Raw genomic sequence first — 13,406 nt, 5'->3', positions numbered from 1 at the left:
GGGAAGGGAAGATCATTAAATATGGGCTCTTGTGACGTGTTTGTGGCATTGCGGTGGCTGAGCCACTAAAGTGCACTGCTTTACCACACAGACACAGAGACCCAGCCGCAAACTCATGGGTTTTATCCACTAATCCTACTCTGTCTCTTTTCAGATGTTATCTCCATATTTAATGTCCGTAATCAGCCGTTATAAACACCCTTCAATGCAGCTAGTATGGACATTTCCACGTACTGACGTTGTTGCCAGCCATTGTCCGACGTGGCGTTGGTTGCGTTGTCCTACTATTACTAACCGGCCATGTATACAGTTTCTCTTCCGCATGTCCTGGTCGCTTATAGTCGCGACCATTGAATGGTCTTGATAAGAACATACTGGTGATTATAGATTGATTGATTGAAATATTGATTAACAGTTTGAAGAATTACAGTACATTTCAAGCACAAACTCAATACAAAGGCTGTTAACTGTGAGTGGACGACCCAATTAAGCATTACACTTGTTTACAAGAGGGTCCACCATGTTCAATTCATCAAAAAACATTTAGAGACGTACAAATAGACACTTCTATATAGACAAAGAACAGAACAGGAATTCATCATAAGAGTAGAGTCATCATGATAACATTCGAAGCGGGTGTCTGACTTCTATTGCCCATTAAAAAATAGTAACAAATCTTTAGATTTTTCTTTAGAAAAAGAAAAACTGATTTGGGCTAAAAAGACAAACTCAGGCCCGCAACACGAAGTCACGAACCATAAAAAGGTCAGGTGCAAATTGCAGACTCTGGACCACAGAGTCTGCAATTTGGCTTCAGGCGAGGCCAATGCCTCATTAAACCCCAGTACCCTTACAGTTGAAGTTTTGTGCAAAATTACTTTTTGGGTGGGAGAGAGGCTTCTTCTTCGGAGGCAATCACACCGCCATCCTCACCTCATCACTATTCATCAAGCACTGTGCCAGAGAACTACTATGATCAAAACCTGCCCGATTGATGCTGTGGGTAAGATTGAAAAAACCATGCAGCCTGAACTCAATGGGATTATTTAAGCCATTTTGGGCGGGAACCCCTTTTGGTGTTTTAAACATTATGTTGTAATTTAGCTATTGAAAAATAGCAGATCTACAAGCTCATAGCGCGCCACCGAGTGGCGCGCTACGAGCTTGTAGATCTGCTATTTTTGAAAAATCGAAGAACGACTGACATAGAAACATAGCTTTTTCAGACAACTGTCAGGATGTAGAAGACATTTTTAGAATCTGATCTCACTGTTCTTTGGTTGTCTTGATTTGGAATTTGTGTTTTGTTGTTGTGTGTGTTTAAGTTTTTTGTATTTGTTACTCTGTTTGTATTTCTCAATTTACTTCTATATTTGTAAAAAATGAAAAATGAATAAACAGAACATAAAAAAAAAAAAAAAAGAATCTGATCTCAGGTCAAAATGTGTTAAATATAGTTTTTTGTTAGAGACGTAGGCATTCTAGACAGATGGTTCTTCCACGCAGGAAGACATTCTGCAGAAGAGCAAAAGGGACACAGTGTTCACTGGGTTTCCAGACAGCTGCCTGCTCAACGGAGACGCCGAAAGGCTGCTCTTTTCGAGGGACGACCACAGAGACGGGAACTGTGAGGAACCCGTGCGACTAATCAAAACACTGCCCCATCTGCCTGCAGATACCTATGTAATTATTTCTAATTGGTGGTGTTGCTTGCCCAAAAAAAAAGAGCCGATCAACAAGCTAACAATGCGTCGTGTTGTTAGCTTGTAGATCTGTTCTTTTTTTGGCGAGTGGTGTCGTCGCCGTGCATGCGATGCGAGAACAAATTAAGCGTTATACAGCGGCAATATCGCCGTACATCATGTACAGTATTTTATGTTCTATATTGTCGGTTGCCTTTAACACTCCCATCGCCCAGGACGAAGTTCTTTGTCCTTTCTATTAGTAACGCCCGACGCCCAGGATGAAGTATTGTCCAAAAGACGAAGTTTATTGATATGAGAACGGATCGCATTGCTCTATAGCCCAGGAGCGCCTGTTGGGCAATCCTCGGTGTTGCGCAAGAGTGAGACGTAATCGAAAAACTCCCTCCCCTGTTTAGCTGATGAAAACGAAAATCTTAAAACGTTCATAACTCGCGATCTAAATCATCATTAATTATGAAAAAATATCCTGTGTTAGACGGCGCTCCGCGGTCCAGTCGCTAGTCGCGATAGATTTATTCTTACCTCCCGTTGTTGTCGATCGACTCTAGAGTGGTGTGGCTACACACACATTCACAACAACAACCGGTCCGTCCGGAAAAGGGTCCGTGTTTATAAATCGAATGGGCGCTATAATGTAATGGATTAAATAACCCTGGGCAATTAAAGTGTTAACATCAGCACATCATCATCAGAACCGTGAGGAGAAAAAAAAGACAGACAGACAGACAGACAGAGAGGGGTGACATATGGGGAGTGTTCCAGAGAGAGAGAGAAACGTTTAAGGATACTTATATCTAAAGAAAGAACGCGAAAGCACGTTATGCACTAAAGCAGCCAGGAGGTTATCTCCAGTTCACCATTCAAACGGCTTCATTTTCGGGAACCTTTGCTTTCTCTCATCTTTGCCCATATTCAAAAAGTAATTTGACTACTGAACAGTTCCCTCTTACAAACGCTGTGAACTTATCCTGAACTCTCCACCGCGGCCATAATGCACCCACCATTTTGATTTGACAAATGGGCTTTTCATTTGTTTGATTCCCTTTTATTTGGAAAGTACATCCTGTATGTATTGATATGTGAAGAACACCATCTTGGGTTTATACTGTAATGCTTGTATTACACAAGTCACTTTTAATGGCACATTTCTTACTATTTTTTAAGAAATTAGTTACGTAACCCACGTTCCCTGCTATTTAATCCAATATTCTACGCTGCCTAGATTGTTTTATTACCGTTGGAAGTATTTGCAGCTTTGATCCACAAAAACCCAGCGAAAAATAGTCCGATGGTTTGTTGTTGAAGAGAAAAACAGGCCGCCATTACAATGCGAGACAAGAACCGCCTCCACAGCATGTTGTAGTCCAAACAAACCCCTCGTTCACTTGCATTGAGCTCATTTTCCCAGAAGCCCTAGCAGCCCAGAGAATGGCTTGAAGAAGAAGTAGAAGTAGAAGTAGAAGTAGAAGTAGAAGTAGAAGTAGAAGAAGAAGTAGAAGAAGAAGAAGAAGAAGAAGAAGAAGTAGAAGTAGAAGAAGAAGAAGAAGAAGTAGAAGTAGAAGAAGAAGAAGAAGAAGTAGAAGTAGAAGTAGAAGAAGAAGAAGAAGAAGAAGAAGAAGAAGTAGAAGTAGAAGTAGAAGTAGAAGAAGAAGAAGAAGAAGTAGAAGTAGAAGTAGAAGTAGAAGTAGAAGAAGAAGAAGTAGAAGTAGAAGAAGAAGAAGAAGTAGAAGAAGTAGAAGAAGTAGAAGTAGAAGTAGAAGTAGAAGAAGTAGAAGTAGAAGTAGAAGTAGAAGTAGAAGTAGAAGAAGAAGAAGAAGTAGAAGAAGAAGAAGAAGAAGAAGTAGAAGTAGAAGTAGAAGAAGAAGTAGAAGTAGAAGAAGAAGAAGAAGAAGAAGAAGAAGAAGAAGTAGAAGAAGAAGAAGAAGAAGTAGAAGAAGAAGAAGAAGAAGAAGAAGTAGAAGAAGAAGAAGAAGAAGAAGTAGAAGTAGAAGTAGAAGAAGAAGAAGAAGAAGAAGAAGAAGAAGAAGAAGAAGAAGAAGAAGAAGAAGAAGAAGAAGAAGAAGAAGAAGAAGAAGTAGAAGTAGAAGAAGCTGCTATATTTGTCCTGTTACACTATGTAGACCCCAAATTGGAATCGCTTCTGTCCATAAAAGAGAAAGGTTGAACCATTATGGCACATGCCATAGAAAAGATATTTCCTACAGTTTCCTCATTCTTGAAGGCTGCAACCCACAGTTTACACAGCCCTGGGTAGGCCATCTGGCCTGACGGAGATATGCACATCCCCACATTAAATGATTTGCAGGTGTCTGTCGACTTGCATTGGCTGGACTGACAATGAAGAGAAGCATTTAATCAAATTGGATAGCTTCCATGGTGTATGTAAATAAATGATCTTCATTTCAATGCTTTCTGCAATAATAGGCGATATTCTGTTTGCTTTGTGTCTTGTTTCATAACACTGATTGCCTTTTTTCTGCTAAATAGCTAGAATGGCAATGAATTTGAAAGATATGTTTAAATACCTCTATTACAATGCTTTGGTTTGCATTTGTATTGCCTGTGACTGTGAGCAATGCATGACAAAACTGTAGATGTGAAATGCACCTGACTCTGAATTTAAATTAAGGTTTAGTTCAGACAGAGAATATTGTAATGCAATTCATTTCGCAAGTCATACCCTTAACAAACACAGTCGTGAAATTCCCAAACTGGAATTTGAATAATTTGAGTCTGGGTCTGTTCTGTTGTAGGGCTGCAGGGCAATTGACCAGAAATATATCAAAGCCAATATTTAGAACCAATAACCTAACTAACGAGAAAAAGCTTATTTTTTTTCATATATTCTTTTTTCAATTTCTTATATCAATGAATTGACAATAAATAATAAAATCCATTAATTCCATTAGACTGACTACTTAACCCTGTATTCTACTTTGTCGACAATGGTGGAGTAAAATAATAGTGAAAATAGCCGATCTACAAGCTCACAATTAACGTGTCGCACTGTGACACATTGAGAGCTTGTAGACCAACCCCCCCCCCCCCCCCCCCCCCCCCCCCCCCACTTTACCGGGCATTCATCGTAATCGAGGCAAAAGTTTGAAATAGTGGTGATATAGTTTTGAAGCCCCAGCTAGTCTGTTGTTGTTCTGGTCCTGACCAGACGAGTAACACAGCCAGTCCAAACCCCAGCCAGCCCGCGCTGTGCTAGCAGATGGACCCGGCCTTGGCAAATCATACGGGCCAGGCTAACAGCTAAACTGGAAGCAGATCGAGCCACGATCGAGGTAAAGCATTTTTATGGAACAGTCGCTGCTGATACAAAGCTGTGGATGTGCATATATGCTCCTTTCCCCCCCCCCCGCAATTGTTATTATTTCAACATAGCTGACCCCTGAAGGCCATTACGGTTCCATAATCAAAACCAGACAGTATTGTCTGTTCTTTGGCCTCATGACGACTATTTAACGCTAATTCCATACAGCTGGATTAACCCATTTTGGGCGGGAACCCCTTTTGGTGTTTTAAACATTATGTTATAATTTAGCTATTGAAAAATAGCAGATCTACAAGCTCATAGCGCGCCACCGAGTGGCGCGCTATGAACTTGTAGGTCTGCTATGTTTTGAAAAATCGTTAAAATGTGCCTCAAATCTTTCAGAAAATTGTCATGATTTAGATTTTTTTATTTTTTATTTCGACGTCCGGCCTGAATGGGTTAACAGCTGAAAACAGCAGTGGCTCTGCATGTGAGCATCAGGGGGAAGTCTGTTTATTGTCTGTGTACGTTCGGCGATAGTTGGACGACCACACATAAGAGGTTGAGGGGTTGAGTCAAACAATTCATTGGCGCATGGCCTTCACAAGCAGTCGATCAATTAGCAAATCAGCATGCGGTTGAGTAGGAGAGAGAGGACATGGGATTGTAAGCATTTTCCAAATAGAGAAGTAATCTGGTTGCTGTTGATTAGGCCTACTATTTATATATTTTAAGGGATCACTGCTGACCCTTGGCACTTTGATACCTGCTATTCTCTTCCAACATTCAGCTTAGTGTTGAAATTTATGTTATTTTAAATTAAAACTGTACTCCCTCACAAAAAACATGCAGTAATCCTGGTCTCCATACCGCCTCTCCCTGGTCAGCAGTGGCGCCTGATGGAGGGAAAAGGAACTGGTTGAAATAACGTGTTCCTTCCACATGCTACAGTGCGTCCAGCCGGGGAAACTACCCGCCGTCAGGTGAAAAGAAGGCTTGGACTCCTCATGCATCGAAGGAAGCATGAGGTCAATCTGTTGCTCTTCCCATAGTTTTCTGAAAAAGCTATGTTTCTATGTCAGTCGTTCTTCAAAAATAGCAGACCTACAAGCTTGTAGCGCGCCACTCCTGTGTTTTTCTCACCTTCGTCGGGGTCTATGGCCTGGATGCGTGTGAGCAGGGCCTTGGGGGCCGTGTCCTCGTACACGCTGGCGGTGTAGTGCGGCAGCAGGAAGGCGGGGGGGTTGTCGTTCACGTCCGCCAGCGTGAGACGCACGTCGGCGCGACAGAACATACCGCCGCCGTCCGTCGCCCGGGCGACCAGCCGGTAGGCGGGGGTCCGCTCTCGGTCCAGAGCCACGGCCGTCTTCACCTCACCTGGGGGGGAGGGGAGGGAAGAGGCAGGTTGGGATTTGGGAAACACACACACACACACACAATCACTAATTTGGACTTAAAGTTTTGAAAGCTTATTATGCTGTCTATGGGAACGCAGTTTGTTTTCTTTTTGGACCAAAACAAGCTTGATTTGCGGCTCATTTCTCTAAACGATATGATCCTCGGTTACAAAATGTATGTTTTGGGTGAACTAAATAACATTCGCGGCCGGACCTGTGTTTGTTCACTTCCTGACTCGCAGTTTCCGGGTAAACCGGCTTTCAAACTAACATTGAAGTGAATGGGTGGCAATCTGTGAGTTCCTTTTCAGCCACTAGATGGCGATGTTGCCGGATAAATGCGTTAGGAACTCTATATTCTAGAGCTAGACAAAGCAGCATCCATACCAGTGTCCAGGTCAATGCTGAAGTCCTCAGAGCCGGGCCCGGTCAACGTGTACTGGATCCAGGCACTGACTCCGACGTCGGCGTCTGTGGCCCCCACACTGAGCACCGCTCTGTCGACCTCAATGTCTTCAGGTATGGAGACAGTGTACAGGGGCTGCACACACACACACACACACACACACACACACACACAAAATTATTGATCTTAGCCACTCAAGGATAAATTAAACATTGTCTTCTCCAGATAGATAGTGTCCTTGAGCAAGACTCTGAACCCCTAATTGCTCCCGATGTGCAGGTTGGTGCCTTGCATGGTTTCCTCCGCCATCTATGTAAAGCGCTTTGGATAAAACCAAAGACTGCATGACTGGACTTGGTGTCCCCATGGTGGTTTCTGTCCTGGTGTTATGTTAACCCATTCTGACCTGAGATCAGATTCTAAAAATGTCTTCTACATCCCGACAGTTTTCCGAAAAAGCTATGTTTCTATGTCAGTCGTTCTTCGATTTTTCAAAAATAGCAGACCTACAAGCTCGTAGCGCGCCACTCGGTGGCGCGCTATGAGCTTGTAGATCTGCTATTTTTCAATAGCTAAAGCACAACATAATGCTAACACCAAAAGGGGTTCCCGCCTAAAATGGGTTAAACAAGTGTGTGTGTGTCGTGAAGAGGTTCCTGACGTCTCACCTGGTCACAGACGGGGCTGTTGTCGTTGGTGTCCGTGACGGTGACCTCGACCGTCGCGCACGTGACGAAGAGGCCGTCGCTGGCGGTCACGTTGAGAACGTAGAGGTCGCGCTCCTCGCGGTCCAGAGGTCCCTTCACGTACATCTTCCACTCGCCCTGCACCAGGCCCAGTGCAAACACGCCTCGACGGTTCCCACCTGCCACGCACGCACACACAAACACATGCACACACACACACACACACAGACACACACACAGACACACACACGCACACAGAGTGTGAAGAGAGAGAGTGTGAAAAGGCCGTGACTTCCTCCCACAATCGAGAGGGGCCAGACTTAATCTGCCTGAGATTAAGGCAGATGAAGGCTGGCTACACGAGGCTACCATGCACAAACCAGGGGTTGTGCAGCAGGTTTTCGAAAGTAAATAATCTATATGCGTATGTTTATTTATTTGATATGGACATCACAATCACATTGCTCATTGCACAATTGTACAATTTGTAGATGCATGCGTGTCATAACTTGATGTGTTACCCGCACTGATAATACATACAAAGTATTTTCACATTATTTACATATTTCACATTTGTGTTGCTATTGGTGTGGAACGCTCGGCATGTTTTTTTTGTTTGTTGTTTTTTCAGTGACGAATGGATTTGGATACGTGTCTTCATATATGGTAAGAAAACAGCTTGTGCGCAAAAGAAGTGGAAGTCGAGTAGACAGACAGACAGACAGACAGACAGACAGACAGACAGACAGACAGACGGGCAGCGATGCATTGCTGACAGACCGAGCTGCTTCTGCATTGCTGTACCAGCTGTGCCTGATTAGCGGGATTGGCGGTTCTCCTTCCATCATATTTCCCTGCAGTCCGCGTTTCACTGTTTGGAGGAGGCAACATTCATGTTTGTTGTGACACAATAAGTCTTGTAAGATTTTGGAATAAATACATTCCAGAATGTTTAGCCTTTTATGGTTATTTTTTTCTTTTTCAGTTACAGATATCGTGATATATCGTTGATATGAAATCTCTTGCATTATCGAGGGCCTAATATCGTCACAGATATACCGTATCGCGAGGTACCCATATCGTCCTAACCCGACTCCGCCAGATTGCGGCAGTATTGAGTTCACAAGTTCCCTCCTCCTACCTCAATCTGGTCTCCCTCAAGCAGAAACGATGAACCCAAACCAGCGGCGACAAAATCTGATATCTCCATAATAATTCCGAGTTGTAGTCTTCTTAGGTTGTGTTTATACATGTGCTCTGTGGCACAGCTTCAATTCCCCATCAGTCTCGCCTTGATCCCGCTTCTAGCTGCGCTGATCGGTCCGAAATCCGCTGGTACATCCTCTCTGCCCGAGAGAGTCCAGATTGAGGCAGGAGGAGGAACTCACTACTGCCACCATCTGGCGGAGTCAGGTTAATCTCGTCCCACCCCTAGCAAGCATGTTCACCTTAGGCCTCACTCAGACCTTTACTGCACTGCATTGCTGTTGTTGTGTAGTGTCATGGCCGCCCCAATGCATTTCCAATGGAGGTCACATGGTTTGACACAACATTTGTGTTGTGTGAGGGGGAGGGGGCAGTCGAAACACAGCTGAAAGCCATACAACAGACCATGTGACCTCCATTGGTAATGTATTGGGGCGGCCATGACACTCACAACAGCAATGCAGTGCAGTAAAGGTCTGAGTGAGGCCCTAGTGCCCTGCAACACAAGGCTTGAATCAGCCTTCTATTCAGAATCGATCAGCTCTACATCATCGGTAACCTCTTCACCACTCTAATGATTGATGAACTGGACCAGCTGAGACTAGAGTTGTCCCCAATACCATTGTTTTCATACAATGAGTATGAGTACATGTACTTAATTTTTAGTACTCGCCGATACCGAGTACCGGTACGAGTACTTTATTTTCGTTGAGTAGCCACTTATTTTCCCCCTTTTTTCTCGTAGATGGAGATGGATCTCCAATCTACACTTGTCAGCTGTTGTCATTTATGCTTGATGAGGTTGAATGAGCTCTAATGAGTCTCTGGCTGTCTATTGAGTTCAGTGGTGGCAAGAGTACTCACATTTAGTTTTACTTGAGTAAAAGTACCAATACTGCAAGATAGAAGTACAAAATGTACTTGAGTAAAAGTACAAAAGTATTGGTATCAACATGTACGTTAAAGTACAAAAGTAGGAAGTACTCATTATGCAGAATGTCCACTTTCACAAGTTTTCAACTGTGAAAAAAACTCAGTTGAAAATAGCAGATCTACAAGCTCACAATGCGTTGCATTGCGACACATTGTGAGCTTATAGATCGTCTATTTTCAAATGGCCGAAATATATATAGTGCTGAAGTGGTTAATGTAGGCCTATGTCTTGTAATAATAATTCAAATCTAAAAGTAACTAAAGTTTTCAAATAATTGTAGTGGAGTAAAAGTACAATTATTAATTGTCTCTGAGATGCAGTGGAGTAGAAGTAATTGGAAATTGGAAATACTCAAGTAATGTACACACCTCAAAATTGTACTTATAAGCACAGTACTTAAGTACATGTACTTAGTTACTTTCCCATTGAGTTAGCAATTAGAACATGGTCAGGCTCGATGCATGGAGTTCGAGTTAGCTCCACCGCTAATCACCACCTGCCGTTCATTATCGGCATAGATCTGCAACACCTATGGATTAGCAATAGGCAATCACCTTGTTTGCCTCACTTCAGTGGTCTAATCACCATGTTTGATTGAACACGGGGACCTTTTGAAACGGAGGACGTCAGATGATTTCACTGGCATCGTACGAGATAATAATGGCCAAATCGTTGTGCGTTTTTCAGGCCATTTACGTTATCGTCGCGTGTCGTCACTTTCTGTAACTAGGAATGCAACCGCACTCACATGGTCGATCGCCATCCAATAATGAAGGAGGAGGAGAAGATCAGACCCAGAAAGCTCAGACAATGTTTCTATTATCCTACGATACTATTGACTCCAAAACTATGGAATTAACTTCCCATTGACCTTACGCACACCGCAGCCATCTTGCCAGCAAGGTGGTAACTAGGTGCAATTTCCCATTGACAGCGCATACATACAAACAGAAAAGTCCTATTTGATTGTATTAAACGACGCCAAACTCACCAACATTGCAGCTGTGTGAAAAGCTTGAATTATCCTCTATGTGCAAACTGGTTTGTTTGTTTTTATGTTTCTTATTTTTCTTTGACTATATATTTAACCTGTATTTGAAAAATACAGGTTATAATAAAAACAATAGATAAAAAATGATGTATCCACTATTATAACGGTGTGGATTTGACTCATTCACTGTGGTTGCACGGAGCAGAGGGAGCCACTGAAGTGATAATGCCAAATGGTTGGCTTCCATCAAGGTGTGAAAATCTAGCCTCTGTTTTTAATAGAAGTGATGATATCTTGTAAACAGTGCAGCTTTGGCGTTAGAGATTACACCCAAACAACATAAAACAACAACAATAACACTGCAGAAAATTGAGCTCGCTGTCTCGATCCCAACTTTTAAATCAAATAAAAGATATATCTTTTCCTTTCACTGCACAATGTCTGCATCTTGTGTCAACGTCGCCATGAAGCTTATCTTCTGACAGCAGGAAATATTTCTGTCCCATGTGTCCCATTCTTGGTTTGCCGCTTTTCTTTTTTTTATGTATCATACTGAGCAAAGTAAAATAGTTATCTTTTTTCGTCTTTCGGAGGTGAAAAGGACGAGTTTCTCTATTTCTGACTTACGCGCTCATGGTGTCGCGGGGTTCACCGACGCTCACGTGATTCGGTCACATATAACCTATTTTGGGCGGGAACCCCTTTTGGTGTTAGCATTATGTTATGCTTTAGCCATTGAAAAATAGCAGATCTACAAGCTCATAGCGCGCCACCGAGTGGCGCGCTACGAGCTTGTAGGTCTGCTATTTTTGAAAAATCGAAGAACGACTGACATAGAAACATAGCTTTTTCAGAAAACTGTCAGGATGTAGAAGACATTTTTAGAATCTGATCTCAGGTCAAAATGGGATAATGTACGTCTAACTTTCATTTTCCGACTCTCTCGCTGCGGAGCGGAGCAGCCGCTCGGTTCTACATCCTCCTCCTTTCTCTTCTGCTGTCATCTATAAGGTCACACATCACTCATGATGCGTCTCTCATTCCCTCCATCTGTCTGGCTGCTGCTCATTACACTGCCATTCAGAGGAGGATTTCCTGCCTATTAAAAGTCTGTCATTAGTTCTCTATCCCCCCGTCGGCGTGATGTCTTTCGCCTCTCAGGTCATCCCTGCTTCATTATTACCTTCTCGCTTGTCAATTAGCGGAGAACAAATCAGCCGAGGCATGCCTTTGATCAGCGTCCTCGTTATTAACACACCCTCGGTTTCCGTACAGCCTCCTACCATACTTCCCTTCTCTCCCACCTTTGATATCCTTAAAAAATCTGAAAAAAAGATTATGTAATCATATCAAACATTTCACCCCCCCCTGAAATTAGAGAGAATTACAGACGAATCCACAGAGGGTTCCCTGGATGCGGCCATTACTGAGGTGTACCATTAGCTGATTAGCTACACCTGGCCTACAGGGCACTAATCCCATCCCATAGACATATGAAGGTAGATCTCTTCCGGCTCTGGGGCGTTTGTTCTCGAGAGGGGGCTCTGGGGCGTGTGTTCTCGAGAGGGGGCTCTGGGGCGTGTGTTCTCGAGAGGGGGCTCTGGGGCGTGTGTTCTCGAGAGGGGGCTCTGGGGGCGTGTGTTCTCGAGAGGGGGCTCTGGGGCGTGTGTTCTCGATAGGGGGGGCTCTGGGGCGTGTGTTCTCGAGAGGGGGCTCTGGGGCGTTTGTTCTCGAGAGGGGGGGCTCTGGGGCGTGTGTTCTCGAGAGGGGGCTCTGGGGGCGTGTGTTCTCGAGAGGGGGCTCTGGGGCGTGTGTTCTCGATAGGGGGGGCTCTGGGGCGTGTGTTCTCGAGAGGGGGCTCTGGGGCGTTTGTTCTCGAGAGGGGGGGCTCTGGGGCGTGTGTTCTCGAGAGGGGGCTCTGGGGCGTGTGTTCTCGAGAGGGGGCTCTGGGGCGTGTGTTCTCGAGAGGGGGGGTTCTGGGGCGTGTGTTCTCGAGAGGGGGGGCTCTGGGGCGTGTGTTCTCGAGAGGGGGCTCTGGGGCATGTGTTCTCGAGAGGGGGCTCTGGGGCATGTGTTCTCGAGAGGGGGCTCTGGGGCATGTGTTCTCGAGAGGGGGCTCTGGGGCGTGTGTTCTCGAGAGGGGGCTCTGGGGCGTGTGTTCTCGAGAGGGGGCTCTGGGGCGTGTGTTCTCGAGAGGGGGCTCTGGGGCGTGTGTTCTCGAGAGGGGGCTCTGGGGCATGTGTTCTCGAGAGGGGGCTCTGGGGCGTGTGTTCTCGAGAGGGGGCTCTGGGGCGTGTGTTCTCGAGAGGGGGCTCTGGGGCGTTTGTTCTCGAGAGGGGGCTCTGGGGCGTGTGTTCTCGAGAGGGGGCTCTGGGGCGTGTGTTCTCGAGAGGGGGCTCTGGGGCGTGTGTTCTCGAGAGGGGGCTCTGGGGCGTTTGTTCTCGAGAGGGGGCTCTGGGGCGTGTGTTCTCGAGAGGGGGCTCTGGGGGTGTGTGTTCTCGAGAGGGGGCTCTGGGGCGTGTGTTCTCGAGAGGGGGCTCTGGGGCGTGTGTTCTCGAGAGGGGGCTCTGGGGCGTGTGTTCTCGAGAGGGGGCTCTGGGGCGTGTGTTCTCAAGAGGGGGCTCTGGGGCGTGTGTTCTCGAGAGGGGGCTCTGGGGCGTGTGTTCTCAAGAGGGGGCTCTGGGGCGTGTGTTCTCGAGAGGGGGCTCTGGAGGTGTGTGTTCTCAAGAGGGGGCAACATTTTCCCGAGATTCCTTGCGAAGCATAGCGGAAGCATGACCGGAAGCTTGCCAAGTCACAGAGCGGACGTTTCGGGGTC

At 45.2% G+C, this 13,406-nt stretch overlaps 1 protein-coding gene across 1 annotated transcript in view; it reads right to left on the bottom strand.

Moving 5' to 3' along the window:
- Window positions 1-13,406, bottom strand: part of LOC306932174 (protocadherin Fat 3-like) — a gene marked incomplete at its 5' end in the record, with an annotated part of 118,947 nt that overhangs the window by 49,024 nt on the left and 56,517 nt on the right. Inside the window, 3 exons of the mRNA XM_079513872.1 lie at window positions 6,112-6,345; window positions 6,753-6,906; window positions 7,440-7,636. Coding sequence (XP_079369998.1) covers window positions 6,112-6,345; window positions 6,753-6,906; window positions 7,440-7,636 — 585 coding nt within the window. The remainder of the gene's footprint in view (window positions 1-6,111; window positions 6,346-6,752; window positions 6,907-7,439; window positions 7,637-13,406) is intronic.

Source organism: Electrona antarctica (assembly GCF_951216825.1).
Source record: "Electrona antarctica genome assembly, chromosome: 11".
In the NCBI taxonomy this organism is placed as follows: Eukaryota; Metazoa; Chordata; class Actinopteri; order Myctophiformes; family Myctophidae; genus Electrona; species Electrona antarctica.
This window is presented reverse-complemented; position numbering and strand designations above follow the sequence as displayed.